Here is a 23973-nt window from a genome sequence, read left to right as displayed (position 1 = left end):
GTCTTGCTGCAAACACCTGCATAGCAATACAAAATTATTCAGTGATCAGTTTGCAGCACATGTGCATTGTACAACCATAGCCCATCTTCCAATGGTATCAACTGAAAGAAATCAATAGCAAATATTCATTTCCATAGCTACCATTGCAACGGAGAACTGGGATTAAAGTACATGCATCAAATGTAGAGCTGGCACTTACACAGGCATGATGGGCCAAGTGGCCTCTTCTCGACTGAAACTTCTATGAATCTACACTCATGATGCATATTACACTCAACTAGGTAGTGATACAAGTTCAGCCCCAGAACTTCTGCATTTTTCTTTTCCTTCAATTATTTTTTAAACAAACAATACGAAGAGTAACTGTAGTACAAAGAGAAAGCTCTTCAAGTTCTATTGGGTGCATGGAACTAATGCACTATGATTTTGGCACGTGTGTCATTCAGTCAGGCCTAGTTGGATAAATATTCACCCATATATATCATCCAACTGTACAATTTACACTCCATCCCACTTAAGTGACACAGTAATTATTAAAAGTGAAATTATTCTTCTGAATTGTTAAGTAATTTCTCCATCTATTGAGGTGCAAAATTATTTTTTCATAAGGACATAAGGACATAACATAAGGACATAAGAATTAGGAACAGGAGTGGGCCATCTAGCCCCTCGAGCCTGTTCCGCCATTCAACAAGATAATGGCTGATCTGGCCGTGGACTCAGCTCCACTTACCCGCCCGCTCCCGTAACCCTTAATTTCCTTATCGGTTAAAAATCTATCTATCTGTGACTTGAATACATTCAATGAGCTAGCCTCAACTGCTTCCTTGGGCAGAGAATTCCACAGATTCGCAACCCTCTGGGAGAAGAAATTCCTTCTCAACTCGGTTTTAAATTGGCTGCCCTGTATTTTGAGGCTGTGCCCCCTAGTTCTAGTCTCCCCGACCAGTGGAAACAACCTCTCTGCCTCTATCTTGTCTGTCCCGTTCATTATTTTAAATGTTTCTGTAAGATCACCCCTCATCCTTCTGAACTCCAACGAATAAAGACCCAGCCTACTCAATGTCTCATCATAAGGTAACCTCCTCATCTCCGGAATCAGCCTAGTGAATCGTCTCTGTACCCCCTCCAAAGCTAGTATATCCTTCCTTAAGTAAGGTGACCAAAACTGCACGCAGTACTCCAGGTGCGGCCTCACCAATACCCTATACAGTTGCAGAAGGACCTCCCTGCTTTTGTACTCCATCCCTCTCGCAATGAAGGCCAACATTCCATTCGCCTTCCTGATTACCTGCTGCACCTGAAAACTAACCTTTTGGGATTCATGCACAAGGACCTCCAGGTCCCTCTGCACCGCAGCATGTTGTAATTTCTCCCCATTCAAATAATATTCCCTTTTACTGTTTTTTTTCCCAAGGTGGATGACCTCACATTTTCCGACATTGTATTCCATCTGCCAAACCTTAGCCCATTCGCTTAACCTATCTAAATCTCTTTGCAGCCTCTCTGTGTCCTCTACACAACTCGCTTTCCCACTAATCTTTGTGTCATCTGCAAATTTTGTTACACTACACTCTGTCCCCTCTTCCAGGTCATCTATGTATATTGTAAACAGTTGTGGTCCCAGCATCGATCCCTGTGGCACACCACTAACCACCGATTTCCAATCCGAAAAGGACCCATTTATCCCGACTCTGCTTTCTGTTAGCCAGCCAATCCTCTATCCATGCTAATACATTTCCTCTGACTCCGCGTACCTTTATCTTCTGCAGTAACCTTTTGTGTGGCACCTTATGGAATGCCTTTTAAAAATCTAAATACACCACATCCATCGGTACACCTCTATCCACCATGCTCGTTATATCCTCAAAGAATTCCAGTAAATTAGTTAAGCATGATTTCCCCTTCATGAATCCATGTTGCGTCTGCTTGATTGCACTATTCCTATCTAGATGTCCCGCTATTTCTTCCTCAATGATAGTTTCAAGCATTTTCCCCACTACAGATGTTAAACTAACCAGCCTATAGTTACCTGCCTTTTGTCTGCCCCCTTTTTTAAACAGAGGCATTACATTAGCTGCTTTACAATCCGCTGGTACCTCCCCAGAATCCAGAGAATTTTGGTAGATTATATCGAATGCATCTGCTATAACTTCCGCCATCTCTTTTAATACCCTGGGATGCATTTCATCAGGACCAGGGGACTTGTCTACCTTGAGTCCCATTAGCCTGTCCAGCACTACCCCCCTAGTGATAATGATTATCTCTAGGTCCTCCCTTCCCACATTCCTGTGACCAGCAATTTTTGGCATGGTTTTTGTGTCTTCCACTCTGAAGACCGAAGCAAAATAATTGTTTAAGGTCTCAGCCATTTCCACATTTCCCATTATTAAATCCCCCTTCTCATCTTCTAAGGGACCAACATTTACTTTAGTCACTCTTTTCCGTTTTATATATCTGTAAAAACATTTACTATCCGTTTTTATGTTTTGCGCAAGTTTACCTTTGTAATCTATCTTTCCTTTCTTTATTGCTTTCTTAGTCATTCTTTGCTGTCGTTTAAAATTTTCCCAATCTTTTATTTTCCCACTAACCTTGGCCACCTTATACGCATTGGTTTTTAATTTGATACTCTCCTTTATTTCCTTGGTTATCTACGGCTGGTTATCTCTTCTCTTACCGCCCTTCTTTTTCACTGGAATATATTTTTGTTGAGCACTATGAAAGAGCTCCTTAAAAGTCCTCCACTGTTCCTTAATTTTGCCACCGTTTAGTCTGTGTTTCCAGTCTACTTTAGCCAACTCTGCCCTCATCCCACTGTAGTCCCCTTTGTTTAAGCATAGTACGCTCGTTTGAGACACTACTTCCTCATCCTCAATCTGTATTACAAATTCAACCATACTGTGATCACTCATTCCGAGAGGATCTTTTACTAGGTGATCGTTTATTATTCCTGTCTCATTACACAGGACCAGATCTAAGATAGCTTGCTCCCTTGTAGGTTCTGTAACATACTGTTCTAAGAAACAATCCCATATGCATTCTATGAATTCCTCCTCCAGGCTACCCCGTGCGATTTGATTTGACCAATCGATATGTAGGTTAAAATGTCCCATGATTACTGCCATTCCTTTTTCACATGCCTCCATTATTCCCTTGATTATTGCCCGCCCCACCGTGAAGTTATTATTTGGGGGCCTATAAACTACACCCACCAGTGACTTTTTCCCCTTACTATCTCTAATCTCCACCCACAATGATTCAACATTTTGTTCATTAGAGCCAATATCGTCTCTCACAACTGCCCTGATATCATCCTTTATTAACAGAGCTACCCCACCTCCTTTCCCTTCTTGTCTATCTTTCCGAATCGTCAGATACCCCTGTATGTTTAATTCCCAGTCTTGGCCACCCTGCAACCACGTTTCTGTAATGGCCACCAAATCATACCCATTTGTAATGATTTGTGCCGTCAACTCATTTACTTTATTTCGAATGCTGCGTGCGTTTAGGTAGAGTGTTTTAATACTAGTTTTTAAACCATGATTTTTAGTTTTGACCCCTCCTGCAGCCCCTTTATATTCAGTGGCCCTTTTTGTTTTTTGACTTGGGTTTCTCTACCCTCCACTTTTACTCATCTCCTTTCTGTCTTTTGCTTTAGTCTCTTTTTTGTTTCCCTTTGTCTCCCTGCATTGGTTCCCATGCCCCTGCCATATTAGTTTAACTCCTCCCCAACAGCACTAGCAAACACTTCCCCGAGGACATTGGTTTCGACGATGAAAAGTTAATTTTTATGTAAAATACATTTTGAACCTCACTATTTTGGTGATTGTGGATTTAATAAGAACATAATAACATAAGAAATAGGAGCAGGAGTAGGCTATCTGGCTCCTTGAGCTTGCTCCCCCATTTAATAAGATCATGGCTCCACTTCTCTGCCTGCTCCCCATAGCCCTTTATTCCCTTATCGCTCAAAAATCTGTCTATCCCTGCCTTAAATATATTCAATGATCCAGCCTCCATAATTCTCTGGGGCAGAGAATTCCATAGATTTACAACCCTCTGAGAGAACAAATTCCTCCTCATCTCAGTTTTAAATGGGCAGCCCCTTATTCTGAGATTAGGTCCCTTAGTTTTAGTTTCCCCTATGAATGGAAATATCCTCTTTGCATCCACCTTGTCGAGCCCCCTCATTATCTTATATGTTTCGATAAGGTCACTTCTCATTTTTCTGAACTCTAATGTGTATAGGCCCAACCTACTCAACCTATCTTCATAAGTCAACCCCCTCATCTCTGGAATCAACCTAGTGAACCTTCTCTGAACAGCCTCCAATGCAAGTATATCCTTCCTTAAATACGGAGACCAAAACTGTACGCAGTACTCCAGGTGTGGCCTCATCAATACCCTGTACAGTTGTAGCAGGACTTTCTGCTTTTATACTCTAGCTCCCTTGCAATAAAGGCAAACATTCCATTTGCCTTCCTGATTACTTGCTGTACCTGCATACTAACTTTTTGTGTTTTATGCACAAGAGCCCCCAGGTCCCTCTGTACTGCAGCATTTTGCAATTTTTCTCCATTTAAATTATAATTTGCTTTTCTATTTTTTCTGCCAAAGTGGATAACCTCACATGTTCCCACATATTATACTCCATCTGCCAAATCTTTTGCCCACTCACTTAGCCTGTCTATGGGCTCAATTTTGCCCAAAGCATTTTTTTTGGCATACTTGAATAGTTACACGCGACTTTTGGGGGCCTAAGTACGCCAAAAAAAAAAGGATTCTCAGTTTCTCCATTGGATTTCTTCATTTTGGCGTGGCGTAACCAGACCTTTAGTTTTGGGGGTAGATCCTTGATCTGCGACAAAAAGATAGGGCTACAATGGTAACCAGGGACACAATGTGAGCTCTCTCCCTCTCCTCCTCTCCCCCTCTCCCCCTCCCCTCTCCCCCATCCCTCCCTCTCTCTCTTCCTCACTCTCCCCCTCTCCTCTCTCCCCCTCTCCTCTCTCCCTCTCCCCCTCCCCCCTCCCCCATCCCTCCCTCTCTCTCTTCCTCTCTCTCCCCCTCTCCCCCCCCCTCTCCCCCTCTCCCCCTCCCCTCTCTCTCTCTCCTGCTCTCTTTTCCTCTCTCTCCCCCTCTCCTCCTCTTCGCCGTTTATAATTACTCTCAAAAATGAACTATTTATTTGGTCTGTTTCGAAAATAAATTTACTGCAACACACAGTGGCAGAGAAATAATACATTATTGATGGAAAGCCGACATGTCCTTACCAAATGAGTGTTTGTCTGTTCTCCTAGTCCCTGATTTCTTTTTATGACCATCTGTGTAACAACTAAAATGCTTAATGTACCATAAAGGGCACAGGCGTTTAATCTTAATGTCACCAACTTCACTGTAGCCAGATAAATTAAAATTTCCTGGAGAATTGGATGCTGGTGCTAGAAATGAATAAAGAAAGGCACCTTTATTAAATAGGATTGGTTAATTTTTGCTTTTGCACTATCTAATTTTTATCCTGTCATTGAATCTTGTTTGCTTCCGGCAGATGTTAATGAATGTTGGCGCTATCCTGGTCGACTGTGTGCACATACTTGTGAGAATACCCCTGGGTCCTATTACTGCACCTGCAGCACTGGATTCAAACTAGCTCTTGATGGCAAGAACTGTGAAGGTATTTTAATCATTGTGTTGGTCAATGGTAAAAGCCAATAACAGTGAGAACATAAGCCAGCATGTACATTGTAAATATATTGAGTAATTGTACTATAACACAAGAATTTATGCTTATGAAAAATACAATACCTAATTTAAAGTTACCTCTGATAAGGTCACTTAGTGTAAATAATTTTTTGATACCTCTCTACCATTTTATTGTATAATCTTCAATTAACAGTTTAATTTCCTTTGCACTTGGAGGTTCACCTCTTCCTGGTCTCAGTTTAGAAAGTTGTTAATGATCGTTCCAAATATTGGATAGTCAGGGGCTTCTAAACCCGATCGGAAATATCTGCAGCAATGTTCAGGGAGCCTGCAGAAGAAGTGAGCAGTGTCATTTTACATCTGTTCATTTTCTTACAGAAGCTTTGGAGATATTGGGTGGGGTTCTCCTCTGCAATCCTGCCCCAAATCCTTCCACATCAGCACGCTCATGTACACTCATGGCCACCCAATCTTGACATCTCGCGTAACCTCAGACCCTCTTGATCATCATCCTTGATAAGATGTGCTCCAACCACTGCCTGCTTCCCATTTTCCTACATATCCCGTGCCTGTCCCTATGCTGCACTGTCACTTTCAGTCCATGCAAAAACGACCCCAAAACTCTCTCCATAGCACCCTCTCTAATTTGTCCTGACTCTTACTTTTAGCCAGCTCCTTATGATGACATCAACATTTTTATCCATCTTCTTTATAACTATCTCACCCCCACCTTCCAGAGTCTTGTTCCTTTCCGATCCTGAAGTGTATCCCACGCCACCATTCCTGCCATTTCTTCAGCCTCAAATGACAAAGCGGTACGCTAGAACAAAAATAATGTTCATCTGGCTTGTCTCCCCACAATCAGCTCTAGCTGCACCACCTCAAGTTGTATCCTCACTGCTTCTCCCTGGCCAAAATGACCTACTACTCCCAAGTTCATTCTGTAAAGCAGAAAAAACTCCAAACCCCTTTTCTTGACCGCACACTCAAGCATTTCCCTACCTCACTTCCTCTCCTCACCTCAGACACATAATGCAAGGAGCTCAAGGATTTCCTCGTGTTCAAAACCAGCTCCATCAGCGTAGTGCCCTCTTCATCCCCATTACAACTCTGCTGATGATCCTAGCCTGGCCCTCCCATTCCCTTAGCCTTTCAATTCCATCATTTGCCTTCCAATTAACTGTGGCCTCACTTTTCCTGCTCTCTGCCTTTTCTCCACAATCCTCACTTCAATGCTCAGGTCACCCAGCCCATCCGTGAAGCTCATTATCTGCTATCTAAATCTTTCTCCATCCCAGTTCCTGATCATCCAGCTTCCCCATCTCATTGCCATGCTTGCAGATATCACCAACCTTTCTCTCTGATCTGACACAGCCCTCACTTTAATGAAAATAACCATCATCACTCCCCTCCTTAGGAAACCCATCCAAATCCCACTGCTTTCTTCAAGTGCCATTTGGGGTTGATTTTAACTCAGGATGACAATCAGGGCTGTAGAGGCTGAAGTGGGTGGTGATCCGTCTTGCCCCCAGAGCATGAGGCCCAGGCGATTTTTACTGCCGGGCCTTATTTACATCCCCAACACTGATTCTTGCCCGAAGCCAGCAGGAATGATGTCACCACCGTTGGGTGGAAATTCAAATTGATGGGGTGGGGCAGATGAGGCCACCAGTGGGGACTCACAGAGATAATGAATGACAAGGTAAGTATGGATTTTAGGGAGGATGTTTAGCAAGATCACGTTCAGGAGAGGGGCAGACAAAATATCCTTGTGGTGCCAGGAGCAGCACAAAGAGTCTTTAAGAGGCAAACACTGGTTTGGCCTCAACTGGAGTATTGTGTCCAATTCTGGGTACCGCACTTTGGGAAGGATGTGAAGACCTTGAAGAGGGTGCAGAAAATATTTACAAGAATGGTTCCAGGGATGAGGGGCTTCATTTACGTGGATAGACTGGAGAAACTGGGGTTGCCCTCCTTAGAGCAGAGATGGTTGAGAGGAGATTTGATAGAGGTGTTCAAAATCATGAGGGGTCTCGACAGAGTAGATAGAGAGAAACTGTTCCTGTTGGTGGAAGGGTCGAGAACCAGAGGACATAGAATTAAGGTGATTGGCAGAAGAACCAAAGGCGACATGAGGGAAAACTTTTTTACGCAGTGAATGGTTAGGATCTGGAATGCACTGCCTGAGAGGGTGTTGGAGGCAGATTCAATTGTAGCTTTCAAAAAGGGAATTGGATACGTAACTGAAGGAAAAAAAAATGAAGGGTTACGGGGAAAGGGCGGGAGGGTGGGACTAGCTGAAGTGCTCTTGCAGAGAGCTGGCACAGGCTTGACTGGTCGAATGGCCTCCTTCTGTGCAGCAACCATTCTATGATGCTAAGTGAGGAGCTCTATATAAATGAGGGGTTTTCCTCTGTGTGAGGAGATCTATATAAATGCAAATGTTGTTGGTGTTGGATATCACAGCAACTTATTTATCTCAAAATGTGGAATTTGTTTCCTTGTTATTTTCCAATATTCTGTCCTCCCTTCCTCTCAGGAAGTCACTGACTGTTTGCTGGGGTACAGGTCCACATGTGCCTGTCACTTTGATAACTTGCTCAAGTGGCCATTGTTCACCTGTGTCGGCAGGCTTGTCGACCATAAGGGGATCATCAAAGCTGAACTGGATCCTGTACTCAGCTGAAAATTATACATTTGCACTTTCAGCAAAGGTCCCTGGATAGTGATCATGATCAGGGACACTGCCAGATTTTCCTCTTCCTAATCCGGGGCTATGATGCCAATTATAATGCCCTTTCTGCCACCATGGCATATTTGTTTGCTGCAACAGAATTAGGAAGTCTGAGTTCATTTCAGTAGTCTGATGTTAAAGTTACACTTATTAATGAAACCCTTAATTGTAATTCTCAAAACTGTTGCTCAGAAGTCACATGGTGATTTTTATTTGGAGAAATTTGATGCCACAACCTTAATAGGTTATTGTTGAGCCATCCTGCGTTGATCCCAATCTGGAATGGTATTTAAACAGTGAACAGAACCAAATAGCATAGAAACAATGAAGATGATTGGGCAATGTTATCTAACTGCATATATTTCTCTGTAGATATAAATGAATGTGAGAACAATCTATGTGGTCAGGAATGTGCCAATATCTATGGCTCCTACCAGTGCTATTGCAGACAAGGCTACCAACTCAGTGAACTAGATGGACATTCCTGTGAGGGTAAGGAAAACCAGAGCAAAAAATAAATCATTTTTATTTCAATAGTCTTTTACATGGCTAAATAAGGCTATAAACTAACTACAACATCTTCACCCAAATGTTCAAGAAAAGGTAGCTGTTAAAGTGTAGCTACAAGGCAGAGTGCTTATTTTTGAACAAGAGGCCATAGTTTGGATGACAATCGTAATTGACATTTACATTTGAGCTTCTCCTCTAGAGCAATGTATAAGTTGGTTTAAGTCAATTAATGTGCGAAAGAGGTTACTGACTGAGAGAATGCTTTCCTGCATTGCTCACAAGAGTCGTGTGATGGTATTGAATTAATTTGGATGATGAGAGGAGCGGAAAACATGCAAAAAAATCAGAACACGGAAAATAGTAACACAATAAATAAAGGTTGATTAAATTTGAGGGTCTGTTTGGTATTTGAATACAATCCTTTCAGCTCTTTATAGGTGTCAATCTAGGTTAAATTGACAGGATGACACATTAGTGTAGAATATTGATACTGTTGGAGTGATTAGACACTTCATAAAAAACGAGCAATTATTAAGTAGCGTAGCTTCAACATACACAGCAGCCACATGGCACAAACAAAATGGTGAATGCCCTTTGACCTTTTTGTCATCATTTCCTTTCAGAGAACTTCCCGCACAACCCGCACATGCTTAAAACTATACAGTGCTCTACATCCCTCCCTTACTTTTGCTTCACTCGATCATCACAACGTCCTTGATGTGACAAGGGAGCTTTTGCGACTGCGATAGTCTTCCCTCTACATGAGGCACTTCCTTTTCACTCGCCTCTGTTCTCCCTTTGTGATTTTCATTTGGTCCCTGTTCTCCCTCCTCCATTCAACATGTTTCTTTTTCCTGCTTGGCTCCCTGCCAGATTATCCAGCTATCCTACCAGCTACTTTACAAGTAACCTTCACCCCGGCTAGTGACTGTGCGGTGAGCTTTCCTCCATCTCTCCTCATCACAGTTTTGTAGGGTTCGGGTTTGAAATTCATTGTCAGTTTGCCGGTTTTCAGAACCTTTACCAAAACTTGATTGGCCAACCTTAACTTCCCTCAGGCATGCATGGTGGCTCAAAGAATGGTAGCATTGCGTCGCAGATCTAACAACTTTATGCAGCTCTTTTCCTAACATTAACCAAGCTGGAGTCACACCCGTTGTTGCCTGTGGGGTGCTCTATTTCATGCTTCAGGCTTCCTTTTCTGACTAGACTTGTGTGCTGTTTAGCTGTTCCACCTCACTATTAGTCTGTGGCTAGTACGGAGTAGTAGTTCGACCAAATATTCCACCAAAAATTGGTTTGAAGTCTTCAGCCACAAATTGCCTACCATTGTTGGTTTGCAATTAAAATTGTACTCCATATGTCATGAAGATCCCCTTCATTGCCTTCACTATGTGTGCCATTGTAATTTCTTTCAAAACTTTGACCTGAGAAACCCACTCTAACAGTCCGTGACTGCTATCAAATATTTGCCTCTTGGTAGAGGTCCCATAAAGTCTGCCACAGATCTTGCTGTGGTCCACATGTTGGTCTGCTTCATACCAATGGTTCAGGTGGAGAATATTATCCTACCATTTGGCAAACACGGCAATGCTTGCCCACCTGTTTTGTGAGCCGATCCATTCCTGGCCACCACTCTTTTTTACCACCCCCTGGTGTCCTCATGCACCAACATCAAGAATTGCTCCTGCAATTCCCTTCGGATGGCAATTCAGTCCTGTCTCATGAACAATTGGCTCAGCACACACAGTTCCTCCTTCATAGGAAGTTACTCTGGTTAACGGCACTCGTCTCAATGTCCAGATTGGTTGCATTGTCGAATGTTTTACAACTCCACGTCAGCAAAGGATCAAAGGATTCCCTTTCCATTTGCATTAGAGACAAAAAAACTGACATCACCCACTCGGCAATTACACGTACCTCCTCAAGTAGACGACATCCCTTTCCATAGTGTCCTTGCGGGCTCAACCAAAATGCTGGCATTGTACAAAATTCACTTTGTAGCTGAAGGCACATTGTTGAGGTAGTGTAGAGTGTGGTCGACGTTGCTTCCAATCCTCACAGTACTTGACCTGGAAGCTTTTGATGCTGCCATTGATCATAAAAATCTTACATTCCCCAAGACTCAAATCCATTACCTTGTGGAGCACAAAACACAGCATTCTCCCCTTCAAAAAGAAACAAAAATGTGTTTTCTTTTTTCTTTATTTTAAAATAAAGCTGCATTGTAGCATACAGTAACTGGCTTCTGATCTGCTTGGAGAAATGAACACCTTTGGTCCAAGATCAAGACCCTGTCAGAAACTAAATTCATGGTGGAGACAAGCTAGCTGTTTTTAATGGCACAGAGATGTAAGGCCTATTGTTATCCATTGACAATATGCTGCTGTAGTTGCCTAATGTTCTTGATAAATTAGTTTTCTAATACTACTGCTGGTACATAAATGAGCTCCATTTACATTGTACTATAATATTGAAGCATTTATCTGGCTTTCAATGATACAAATTGTGTACAATATACTGTAATCATTATTTGTAATGTGTCATTTCATTAAATAGAAATCATACCCAACAGAAAATTAAATCAGTAACTTATCGATTTTCTGTTTTACAGTAGATATCGACACAATGCATTAATGCACATGGGTTTGATCTGATTGTTCAGGACCTGTTCTACTGAAGACCATTAACATTATTCCATTAACCAAACAATCGCTGAATATATTTCTAGTCTTTAGTATATTAGCTAGACAACAGAGATAGAAACTGGCTAATAACGCAAAGCAAACTGCCTGACGTTTCTGATTAAGGGCTTGGAGTCTCAGACAGGGGAAATGATCTTTAAATGTTCAACTAATCATTTCAATAAAGATAATATTTTCAAATAAAAAAAACTGAAAGTTCTATTACCACGTAGCAAATCTGTAGATTTAGCATTTCTATTAAAATAAGCTAGGGCCAGTTTCTTTTGGTGTATCACGATCAAGACAAATTGATTTAATAAATATAACCATTATTAATTAAATAATTCCATTGTGTAATACTGCTGTGCATTTATTCGATGTGAACATGCAATCAAGAACTTAGATCCTGTTGCCATCTAGTGGTCGAACGACCCTGAATCCTTTGTTGTACAGATACAGTATTAGCTAAAGCAAATTTTCATTTCAGATATTGATGAGTGTGCACAAAGTGGAGGCACCCTCTGTACATTCCGCTGCCTGAACGTCCCTGGCAGTTATAATTGTGCCTGTCCCGAGATTGGTTATACGGTGTCACCTAACGGAAGAACTTGTAGAGGTAAGATTCTTCCTCATTTGGTTCTAACTTCTCACACACACCCACCCCCCTGACACCTCTCCATCTTAGAACATTATTTTACATTGTACAATTTGTATGATAATTAAGCTAACTTTTTATAAATATTGTTTCTGGTACTGCAGTTAAATATCCATCTTCTCATGATTATATGTTCTAACAAAAATTATTAAGGTGGATTGAATTCCTCCGATGTGGTTTGATAAGTCCAATATTGGAAAATTTTGCATGTTGCCCCATTGCTTGTCAGCTCAGTCATAGAAACATAGAAAATAGGTGCAGGAGTAGACCATTCGGCCCTTCGAACCTGCACCGCCATTCAATGAGTTCATGGCTGAATATGCAACTTCAGTACCCCATTCCTGCTTTCTCGCCATACCCCTTGATCCCCCGAGTAGTAAGCACTACATCTAACACACACTACAGACAACACACTTTCTATTTGAGTTGTTGTCATTTCATGGGCTGATGGTTGGAGCAATGTCTGATTTCTGAACAAAAATAGCCTGGATTTTTTTTATCGGAACCCTTTCTTTTGGGGTCAAAAAATCAAAAATTCCGGGTTGGAATTCCCCCCATGAAAATAAGTTTTGCAATACCAGAGCACATTTCTCCTTCAATAGATTGTTTCAGCTGTGAGGTGTCCTCTTTTCACTAAAACAGCACACGTGAGATTTTTATCCAGGGTTTTATTTTAAGCCAGCATTGCTTTTATCCAGCATTTTTTATTAAAGTGTAAAAAATGCCATGGTATTTCTGATACATCATCCCAATCAAGGGCTTCAAGTTTCAGCCAGTCTCCACTATCACTTCATTGGCTGCTCTAATTCTGAAGCTTCACAAGTTTTCGGCCAAGCCATGGCAGCACCTCATTTGTTGGTCGAATATGAACAGTTGTAACTTTAGCCCCGCCCTCTTCCAATATTACACCCCCTGTTGATTGACTGCAACCCTAACTCTGCCACTTTCTGAGCACTATAATGTACCATTCCACCAGAACTGTCAAGGCAGTTGAACATATCTTAAACATGTCAAAGATTTTGATCACCTCTCCATTCAGCAGGTTTTGCGGATTCTCAGCATGGCCTCAGGTGGTAACCATTATCACACGCAGCTATCAAGACTCTGGTGAGATCAATTGGCATCATTCCAGGATCCAGGGAAATTAGTTATGCCGGTTTGTCAATATTTTTGGTAGCACAGGATCCGTTTACACTGAATGGTGCCCATGCCTATGGCAGAAAACAATTTAACCTATTGAAGAAGTGAAAAGTCTGCGCATCTGCCATCGACTGGCCCGGGATTCTGTGGAATGCAGCACTATTATGTAGTACTTGTTGTTAATACTCACTGCTCATGAGGGAACAAATATAATGACATGATTGATCATCTGAATAGCAGAGGGATACATGGTAGACTGGCTCATGCCTGTTATATTACCCTCACTATTAGAACTGATGGTGCTCTTCCCTTCTCTACACCCTGCCTTGTGGCTGTTCATCACTTCCCACCACCTTGTGCAGCCTTCAAAAAAACACTGAAAGGAAAATATTCCAACTCAAGTTCCTTGCAATATAGACAGCCAGATTGATGAAAGCACCAGTTATGGTACCTCCAATTGGGTAGAAATAATTAAAACTATAATTGAGTAATCTTCAAATTTTAAAAATAATACAAGTTTCTGCTCCTGCTCTGCAGTTCCTGCCTACTCTTCAATCTCCACAGCCAGATGCCCCACCACATACAAATAATTAATAAATGCATAATTTGTGTTTCATACTTAAAAAAATATTCTGGCACTATCAGTGAGATAGCACTCTCTGTGTGAGAGAGAAGATAATTTTCACCCCTGTCTTGATCTATGCAGTGTTTGGTTTAGAGTGGGGAATTTGTACTAATATGCATATATGTGAAGTTATCTATAAGATTATAACATCTGGTAAAGTACCTCCAGGTGATAAATTCACCTTTGGCATATGCATGTATTCTCCTTTCCTCTAGGGCCAAAACATTGGCAGCTATGGTGACTGTAGTGTCTGTGTTTTGAGACTCCCTTTTTATACACTTTGGAATGATTTACAGTAAATTGAATCTTGCAGTCGTTTATGTACAAGTCCATTAGTTTAGGAAAACAAATCATTTTGAATATAATATCTAGAACTACTACTGTGTGGGAGCTCCTGTTGCTGCTTCACCATATCTGCTCATTGTGTGTCGTGGCTCCTCAACTAGTGTCTCTAGCTCTTGGCTGACTCCTGCTTCATAAAGTTCATAATGTGCAGATTCTGTGCGTGGAGCATGATTCAGCCAAGAAATGCTAGTTGATGAGAAATTACAGGAATGGAACGGAGCGGGGTGGGGGAACAGGAAAGTGAGTTGTCTGCTCTAAACATGGATAGTTCATAGTGAAGTGATACCTAAATGACGAAATAGGGTGGTTCAATTGTCACAAGATTAGTAATAAGTATAAAAAACAGTTGAGGTCAACTAAAGCCAGTATTAGGAATGCTGATTTTAAAAAAGCAGAGTAGTCCAATTACAGTAGTGATACCAAGGCTTTTTTCAGTTTGTTAGCAGTCAGAAAACAATTAGACTCATCAGCCCTTTGAAGGATTTATCAAGGCAGGTTAGGTATGAAGATAAAGATATGGCCAATGAGCTAAATAGATACTCTGCACTGCTTTTCACTCCTTAAGGCGATGCTACATTCCTGGGGGCACAGGATAGATGCGCTACTGAAATTGCTTCAATAGATCGAACTGCAGAAATCGATTTAGTTAATATTAAGGTACTTCAAGCTGATAATGCGGCTGGACACGATTCCATTTATTCCCGAGTGCTAAAGGAAATGGGGAATAGCAGTTGAAAGCCACACATATTCAATATCTCATTAAAGTCTGGGCTGATTTCCATTGATGAGAAAGAGGCTCATGGGGTCACATCACTTAAGAAGGGAAAGAAAAATCAGATTTTGACATTGCTTGTGAGAAAGCTGTTCGAAAGCATTAGGATGCAATTTATTATCTCTCGGGGAGTTTGGCACTTACTGAGGATTCTCAACATAGCTTCCGGAAGCATAGCTTCTGCTTTATTAACCTCATTGAGTTCTTACAAGAAATGACCAGAACAGTGAACAGTAGTTCAGTTGAGGTTATATACCTTGTTTTACAAAAAATACTTTGAGAAGGTATCACATTAAAGATTATTGTGCTGGATAGAAAACTGGACGAAATTTTGTAGGCAGGGCGTTATTATTATTGGGAGTGGATCTAAATGGGGCATCGTCACGAGTGAATGTCCAGAGTGCTCTGTGTTGAACCTTTGCCAGTAACCATTTCAATTAATTAGGATGTCAGCTGTGGCTCAGTGGGTAGCACACTCGCCTCTGAGTCTGAAGATAGTGGGTTCAAGTCCCAATCCAGGGACTTGAGCACAAAAATCTAGGCTGACACTCCAGTGCAGTGCTGAGGGAATGTTGCACTCTCAGAGGTGCCGTCTTTCGGATGAGATGTTACACCGAGGCCCCGTCTGCTATCTCAACTGGACGTAAAAGATCCCATAGCACTATTTCGAAGAAGAGCAGGGGAGTTATCCCCGGTGTCCTAGCCAATATTTATCCCTCAATCATCATAGCAAAAACAGATTATCCGATCATTATCACATTGCTGTTTGTAGAAGCTTGATTGTGCGCAAATTAGCTGCCGTGTTTCCTACATTACAACAATCGCTACACTCCAAAAGTACTTCATTGGCCGTAAAGTGTTTTGAGACGTCCGGTGGTTGTGAAAGGCACTATATAAATGCAAGTCTTTCTTTCTATCCAATTAATATGCTCATTTTAAATAGGCTTTGGGGGTTCCGGTGGAAATTCTGAGGAGAAAGTGGACGGTCTGTCCATTTCCTGACATATTCGGGTAGGCAGCCCATCAATCATATTGAAATAAGGCCCAGGAGTACAAATTGCCCGGGCCTCATGCTGACAAGGTCATGAGGGCTTCCTGCTTGCCCTGACCCCAACCACCATGCCCCGCCCCCACCCGCTTTGCACCCTGAGTTAAAGATTAGGGTGTCAGTGTTTCCCACAAGGGAGAGCGTATAATGTGTGGGGCTTCTGAGTGCATTGCACGTGCTAAGTGGAATGAGAAGCAAGATGCAAGCAGGATAGATCGCTCTTGAATGGAAAGCAAGGGCGGGAGTGTGAAGTGAGGAAGATGTAATGAGGGATGTTGCTGATTCTGCAAAGGTTTCCATGTGAGAAGGTTTCCATGCTCGTGGCTGCTGTGAAGGAAGCAAGGAAGAGGCGAGTATGTATTTGGACTGAAAATAAGAACATAAGAACATAAGAATTAGGAACAGGAGTAGGCCATCTAGCCCCTCGAGCCTGCTCTGCCATTCAACAAGATCATGGCTGATCTGGCCGTGGACTCAGCTCCACTTACCCGCCCGCTCCCCATAACCCTTAATTCCCTTATTGGTTAAAAATCTATCTATCTGTGATTTGAATACATTCAATGAGCTAGCCACAACTGCTTCCTTGGGCAGAGAATTCCACAGATTCACAACCCTCTGGGAGAAGAAATTCCTTCTCAACTCGGTTTTAAATTGGTTCCTCCGTATTTTGAGGCTGTGCCCCCTCGTTCTAGTCTCCTCGACCAGTGGAAACAATCTCACTGCCTCTATCTTGTCTATCCCTTTCATTATTTTAAATGTTTCTATAAGATCATCCCTCATCCTTCTGAACTCCAACGAGTAAAGACCCAGTCTACTCAATCTATCATCATAAGGTAACCCCATCATCTCCGGAATCAGCCTTAAGTAAGGTGACCAAAACTGCATGCACTACTCCAGGTGCGGCCTCACCAATACACTGTACAGTTGCAGCAGGACCTCCCTGCTTTTGTACTCCATCCCTCTCGCAATGAAGGCCAACATTCCATTCGCCTTCCTGATTACCTGCAAACTAACTTTTTGGGATTTATGCACAAGGACCCCCAGGTCCCTCTGCACCGCAGCATGTTGTAATTTCTCCCCATTCAAATAATATTCCCTTTTACTGTTTTTTTTCCCAAGGTGAATGACCTCACATTTTTCGACATTATATTCCATCTGCCAAACCTTAGCCCATTCGCTTAACCTATGAGAGGTGGCATGTTGTACCTTTGTGATGGAATGTGAGGGAAGTGATGTAGGAGAGGGAATAAATTAGTGCTGGAGGAGGCATGTGAAGAACTACTGACATGTGTTCTTGAGAGAGAGAGAGGGATAAATAAAGAGCAGTAGTCACTCGTGCCATTCCTGTGAGGTCATTAGAGTACTGGATTCAGGTGCTGGGGGTTACAAACCTAGGGCTGGATTTTCGGTTTTGCTCATTTTGGGGCGGTAATGGTAGCAGGGCCCAGGAACAGTTTGCGTCTCAATCTGCAAAATTCATCAGCTGGGCCCTGAGTGTGGAGCCGAGCGCTAAGGGAGGCGCTGCACACTTCTGTTAGGGTGCTAGGCCGGCTGAGCAAGCGAAAATCCCGAGCTAACCAGCCGGCCTCGGAGCGCTTGAAGAGAGGCCAAGGGAGAAAATAAGATACCTGAAAAAAACCACCAAAAACATTCCCAATAAGTAACTCATGCCACCACAACATAAATCGCAAAAAAACCCCAAAAAACAATCACACTTACCTGAGGTGGACATTACCTACCTCACTGCAGCCGCTACAGGTCAGACCGCCCACTTTCACAGGCGGTCCCAGCACGGGGCTCCATGGAATGCTCCCAATCGGACCAGAATCAAAAATCAAGCCGGTGTCGCAACCAGGGGCGTTGCACACCAGCTCGCCACATCCGGGCAGTGATGCTCCACGTCCCACCAAAACCCATCCCGAAAACCCCAGCGGGGCGCTAGAAGCTGGCCGTCCACCTGGAAGAGCTTTCTGCCACCATTTCAGGATGAAAGCAGAGGCAGCAACAAACAGAAAATCCAACCCCTGGAGTTTACAATCTCTGTCACCTCCCTCCATGCTTGGGGTGCACATCATGTTTGGGAACTCTCCTTCAATTGCTGGGATACAGGGCTTCCCTCTTTATCCTCATCTCTTCCAACAGCACCATCAAGGAGGCTTTGAGAATCTGGCTGATTCCCTGTTACTCATTCTTCCCAATCATCCAGTTTATAGAGAGAACCAGGCAGCAGGGAATGCAATCTCCCTTTAAGTGGTGCATTCTGCAGCATGTGTGTTTTGCATTTGCTCTACTCCCCGGTCTGCCCAGTGTTAAAATTGGCCCCACTGGATCACTTAACAGAGTTCCTCAACATTCTACAAAACAATAACTATCAATTATAACAGTAAACAAAGCCTGAAATGCCAGTCCAAATATGATGAGTAATTTTAATGGCCTCATATATCTTCTCAGCATTTCTATGTCGAAGTCAACTGGGCTCTAGAGTTAATACAATTCACTTGGACATTGGCAAGTTCGACAGCACTGCCTTACCTTGCATATTCTTGTCATTTGATCACATAATAGTTTCAGTATTCATGTTTTCCCTTGAAGTAAACCATTGAACCTGACAGTTTTGTGTAATTTCTCACAGACATTGATGAATGTGCTATAGGAACACACAATTGCACATCAACTGAAACCTGCTTCAACATTCAAGGCGGATTCCGATGCCCATTAGTGGATTGCCCACCAAACTACAGAAAAGCGGCTGATATGTAAGTGCTCAATTGTTTCCAATCATGAAGCAAATCTGAGATTTGTCTGCATGATAAAAATTGTTTCTAGTTAGTTCTGCAGTATAAAAAGATAAGAACCATAGCAATGTGCAGCACAGGAAGAAGCCGTTCAGCTCGTGCGGCTAGATTTTCCTGTAATCAGCGACTGAGACTGAAAAAGTAGCCATCTAACCTGCTGATCTCACCATGGATAATTTCCTCCATATCTTCCAGTATTTGTGATTTGAATATTCCGCAGAGAGGATGGCAGCAGTGGCCATTTCCCCCCGCTGATTTCGCAACTACACCAATTTGAGTGGAAGCTTTAAGTTTTAAAATCATTTTTGAATGAGAATCTGAAGTATGACATTCAGCCAAAGTGCTGCTCCCAACACTCCGACTCCTGGTGGAATCGGTCGCCTGTTCCCGTTTGGAGCATGTCATAAATTTGAGAACGGAGATTTAACACGATCTGCCGCATCAAAAGTGGGCCGAGATTGCACCGGACGCCATATTGGCTCAGGTGACTATTGGTCATCTGGGGCGCCTGCCCAAAGCAGGAATTACCCCCGAAATATGCTAATTGGTTCCACACCAGTTATAGGACCGGGAATGTGAAATTCATGTACAAATTAGCGGAGCTTGCTGGAGGCAGATCAAAAACGACCCAGCCTCAGTTTTTATTTTTGGGCCCACAAAAAACTCCTCCCTGCTACCAGGACATTCGTGCTCCCCTTCACCACATCCCCCCTCCCCCCCACCCCCTGACCCCCCACAATCGCCTTTTCTCCGTGAGCTGCAGCAAGGAGCCCATTTGATGTCCGCAGCTCTCCAATAGCATTAAATTGATGTCCGAAGCCAAATTTGCCTCAAGCCATCACTCCACCAATTCTTACATCCATTTTGGATGCGAGTTGAATTCCTGCCAAATGTTTCTTTCTGAGCCAGTACCTTCCTTTGTGTATATTCATCAGGTGTGAACCAGCCCCAGAAAGTAAGTGTATGAGATAGTGCCTTTATACTATCTCAAAAATACCCAAATATTTTGCACGGTTTTGTATATTGGAACTCATTAGATAAAAACTTGGGCAAACCTTCGTGATGCAAAAATACTGTCGTTGATAATTGGTCCCTTTTGATGTGATATATAATGTCTATGTGTACTTGCCTTTCATGAACGTACTAAGCCTTTATAAATCACTGGTTAGACCTCAGCTAGAGCATTGTGTCCAATTCTAGGCACCGCGCTTTGTAAAGGACGTCTAGGCCTTGGCAAGGGTGCTGAAGAGATTTACTCAAATGGTACCAGGGATGACAACTTTCAGTTATCTGGAGAGACTAGGGAAGCTGGGATTGTTCTGCTAAGAGCAGAGAAGGTTAATGGGAGATTTAATAGCTGGATTCAAAATTCTGAGAGGTTTTGATGGAGTAGATAGGGAGAAACTGTTGCCACTGGTCAGTAACAAAGGACACAGATTTCAAATAATTGGCAAAAAAGCCAGGGGGAAAATCAGGAGAATTTTTTTTTACTTAGCGAGGTATTGTGATCTGGCATGCATGGCCTGAAAGGGTGGTGGAAGCAGATTCAATACCACCTTTCAAAAGGGAATTAGATCTCTACTTAAAAATGTAAAATTTGCAGGGCTATGTGGAAAGAGCGGGGGAAGGGGACTAATTGGTAGCTCCTTCAGAGAGCCGGCACAGCACAGTGTTATACGAGTCTATGATGTTCTGAATAATTTACAAAACCCTATCTATCAGCACCTGTGAAGGGAATTTTGTGGCCATTGCTCTCATATCCAGGTAAAAAATAATTTGTTTGTATAGACCAAATGGAAAGAATGACTATTTAATTTAATTTATGAGTTTATTTTGCAGATGGTTGAGCACCCTGGGGGTCATAACTGTGCTAATTTGATAATTGCTTCATAGAGTCTATTTTATGGTGCTGTATAGCAATAACAATGGCTCATTATTGTGCAATGCTTTCCCAGCTATTATACACGTCATCCGAAGTTTTTGTGCTGCAGGTTCTTTAACTATCTAGTGAGGAAACTTTGTTCTTGTTTCATTACCTGCACAATAATAAATAAGTCGGCCTTTCTTTCTCAGGCGTTGTGAACGTATAATGTGTCCGAGCTACATGGATTGCCAGAACATACCAGTCAGAATCACCTACTATCAGCTGACTTTTCCAACTAACGTCCAGGTTCCAAGCACCATTTTCCGCATCGCGCCATCGCCTGCATATATAGGCGATAACATTGTCCTGACCATTACAAAAGGAAATGCGGAAAATTACTTCAGTACACGGAAGCTGAATGCTTACACTGGGATTGTGTATGTACAACGGCAGTTCATGGAGTCCAAAGATTTCTTGCTTGATGTTGAAATGAAGCTATGGCGCCAAGGAATTTTCACTTCATTCCTTGCTAAGATTTATGTCTTTGTTGCAGCTCATCCTTTCTAAAGCAATCACTGTACCTGTTGTACATGATATAACTTTTTAATGGCTCAACACTAATATGCTCACAAGGCCAATAAACTTAATGGGAAGAATGGATTTTGACTTTGGTGTCAATGGAAATGAAAACCCGGCAGCTGAATCAATATCACCCATTTTATGTATTCACCCAAAGTCAAAATTACACCCAATTAATCTAAAGTGACCATGGGAATTGCATTCACTGTTTCTCTCATTTGTTGCAACCAGAATATATACTGATAATTGTAAAGTAACTTAATTACACTGTGCTGTATGTATGTGGAGCACAGTCTATCTGAATCACATCATTAGAGACACGGGTGCCTAATCACAATGGTAAATGGAACAAATCACACAGTGGAGGTTTCACACTCTCGCATCTATATTCATTTCAAATTCTTTAGCAAGATAGATATCAAAAAGAAGCAGATTTTTAACAGGGTACAAAGATTAAACAGATTGAAGAGCACTGCCTTCATGAAAGTGTGTTTGGTTAACAAAAACATTCTTATTTGTTCATGAGCACATTTTGCAGTGATGTCAATCACATTGAAGCAAGTCGTCACCTGTGTGGGTAGTTGTCATGACAAATAAAATAAAAGTAGCTCGTGTACCTCCCTGAAGAATAATGATCAAGGACCTTTTTGTAAAGACCATAGGGTATAAATTGACATTGGGCGGCAGTGTAAAACGGTGGTAGTCAATCAGCAGCCCATTTCTTTGCAGAAGATAGGGAGGGGAGTAAAACAGGTGGCCCATTCGTTATCACCTGTTCTTGTGCCACCGCCCAAGACAAATTTTAACCCCAATGTTTCTTGAAGTGGCACATGTAACTGGAATATCTTAATGTAGAACTGCTTCTCTAAGACCTCAAACCTGTTGACTGATTACATTTCCCACATGGCTTTAGTGGTTGAATTCAATTACTTTTTGTTCTATTCTAGACAACTCTAATTAGATTTCCGGCCTTCAAGGGATTTAGAACTTAGCAAATTGCAACTCACATGTAGAGACTTTGAAAGAAATGATTGGTGTTAAATCCAATAATATTTTGCACATACCCAGAATGCTTCAACAAACTGGAATAGATTTGCTATCTTTTGTTTTGTTGACCCTATTTTTATGAAATAATCATGATTATGGTGGTACAAGAAGTGTTTTTCTCAGCCATTATGTCATACTTTCTTAAGCCCAGCTGATATTTACTTAAAATGTACAGCAAATCTAAAATAATGTTTACATATTTTCTAATTTGTAATGTTGGAACTTGAGACTGTTTGCTGTCATATGAAAATTTATTCTGTTTAAATAACCCTCAAAGGGTTAAACATGTTGCCACCCTTATCCATGTAAGGAACTTTTATTAAACATGGGCATAGAATTCAAATAGAAAATAAAGTAAGTCTTTATATAAAAATATTTATTATGTTTTTTGTTGCTATTTTATGCAGTTCTGTGTAGATATCATGGCCTAGAAATCCACTGCATTTTACAGATGTAAAATAGTGCCCAACTGTCCAATATGGCGGGAGGTGTGCGTGGCACATTCTGTGGCAAAATTGTGCCACCCACCATATTAGTAAAGGCTCCAGTGTTGGCATCCAGGGCCCGTGCCTGAAACAAGCATATGCAAATAGGGGGTCTCATGTCCGTTCTTGAAATTGGGCTGCCCTGAATGCAGCCGATGAAGGGTTTGTTGCTTTCCGGATAACCATATCTACATGTAGCCTAACCAGCAGTCCTGGACCACCGCCGACAAAAAGGTAAGTTTAAAAAAAAATACTTAACTGAAAGTGGCATCAAGAGGAGCAGGAGTGCTCCACTCATCACCTGAGGGTTGCTGTCGTGGAGACAGCCAGCCCAACTTTATCCTTGTGGAACCGGGAAGCTGTCTCTGGATGCCCGGTTGGCACCCACAACTCGTCCAAATATGCTGATGAGGCCCAAGGCCCAATTTTGGGTGAGTCTTAGGCCTTCAGCTTCTGGCATGCATTCCCAGAGTGCCGCCTTAATTTATGCCCAAAAATGGATGAAATAAATTTCCACTCCCATATATTAATCTATTGGATTGGGTCTAAAGTACATAATTCATACCTTACAAAACAATATGGTTATTTGATTTTTAATCTCCGCTACACAAACTGCAAATGATGATGGTGCATTTCTTTGATTGTGAGTTTAGGTTTATATGAAATTGCTTGATGCAGAGTTCCTGCTAACTCAAATATTGCACTAAAATTAATTTGTTGGCTGCCAAGAAAGTAGTTTGCATTGCAACCAATATTACCTCTGCAGCACTGTGACCTGTTGTGGTTTGCCTTTTATACACAAATAGCTTAATTTGCAAATGTATATTTAAGAAACATTAAAAAATGTCGGCAACCATGTCAGTGCACAATTCTCTGAACAAATCGAGTGAAATGACATTCACGTTATTTTGCCAAAATAATGATGTAACTTTAAGTTAGCTTGACAATAGTTTTCTACCTATTTGTATAATGTCTTGTGTCATT

The 23973-nt window shown here is 41.9% G+C and overlaps 1 protein-coding gene across 2 annotated transcripts in view; it reads left to right on the top strand.

The window, feature by feature from the left end:
* Nucleotides 1-22877, top strand: part of fbln2 (fibulin 2) — a 250263-nt gene extending 227386 nt beyond the window's left edge. For both annotated transcript variants that reach the window (XM_070895340.1, XM_070895341.1), the window contains 5 exons: nucleotides 5552-5677; nucleotides 8813-8932; nucleotides 12122-12250; nucleotides 18852-18975; nucleotides 21088-22877. In XM_070895340.1, the coding sequence (XP_070751441.1) occupies nucleotides 5552-5677; nucleotides 8813-8932; nucleotides 12122-12250; nucleotides 18852-18975; nucleotides 21088-21445 (857 nt within the window). In that variant the 3' untranslated portion in view covers nucleotides 21446-22877. The remainder of the gene's footprint in view (nucleotides 1-5551; nucleotides 5678-8812; nucleotides 8933-12121; nucleotides 12251-18851; nucleotides 18976-21087) is intronic.
* The last annotated feature ends 1096 nt before the right edge of the window (nucleotides 22878-23973 follow it).

This window comes from Pristiophorus japonicus, chromosome 12 (assembly GCF_044704955.1).
Source record: "Pristiophorus japonicus isolate sPriJap1 chromosome 12, sPriJap1.hap1, whole genome shotgun sequence".
Classification (NCBI taxonomy): domain Eukaryota; kingdom Metazoa; phylum Chordata; class Chondrichthyes; family Pristiophoridae; genus Pristiophorus; species Pristiophorus japonicus.
Note: the sequence above shows the minus strand (reverse complement) of the source record. Positions and strands in the feature narration are given on the sequence as shown.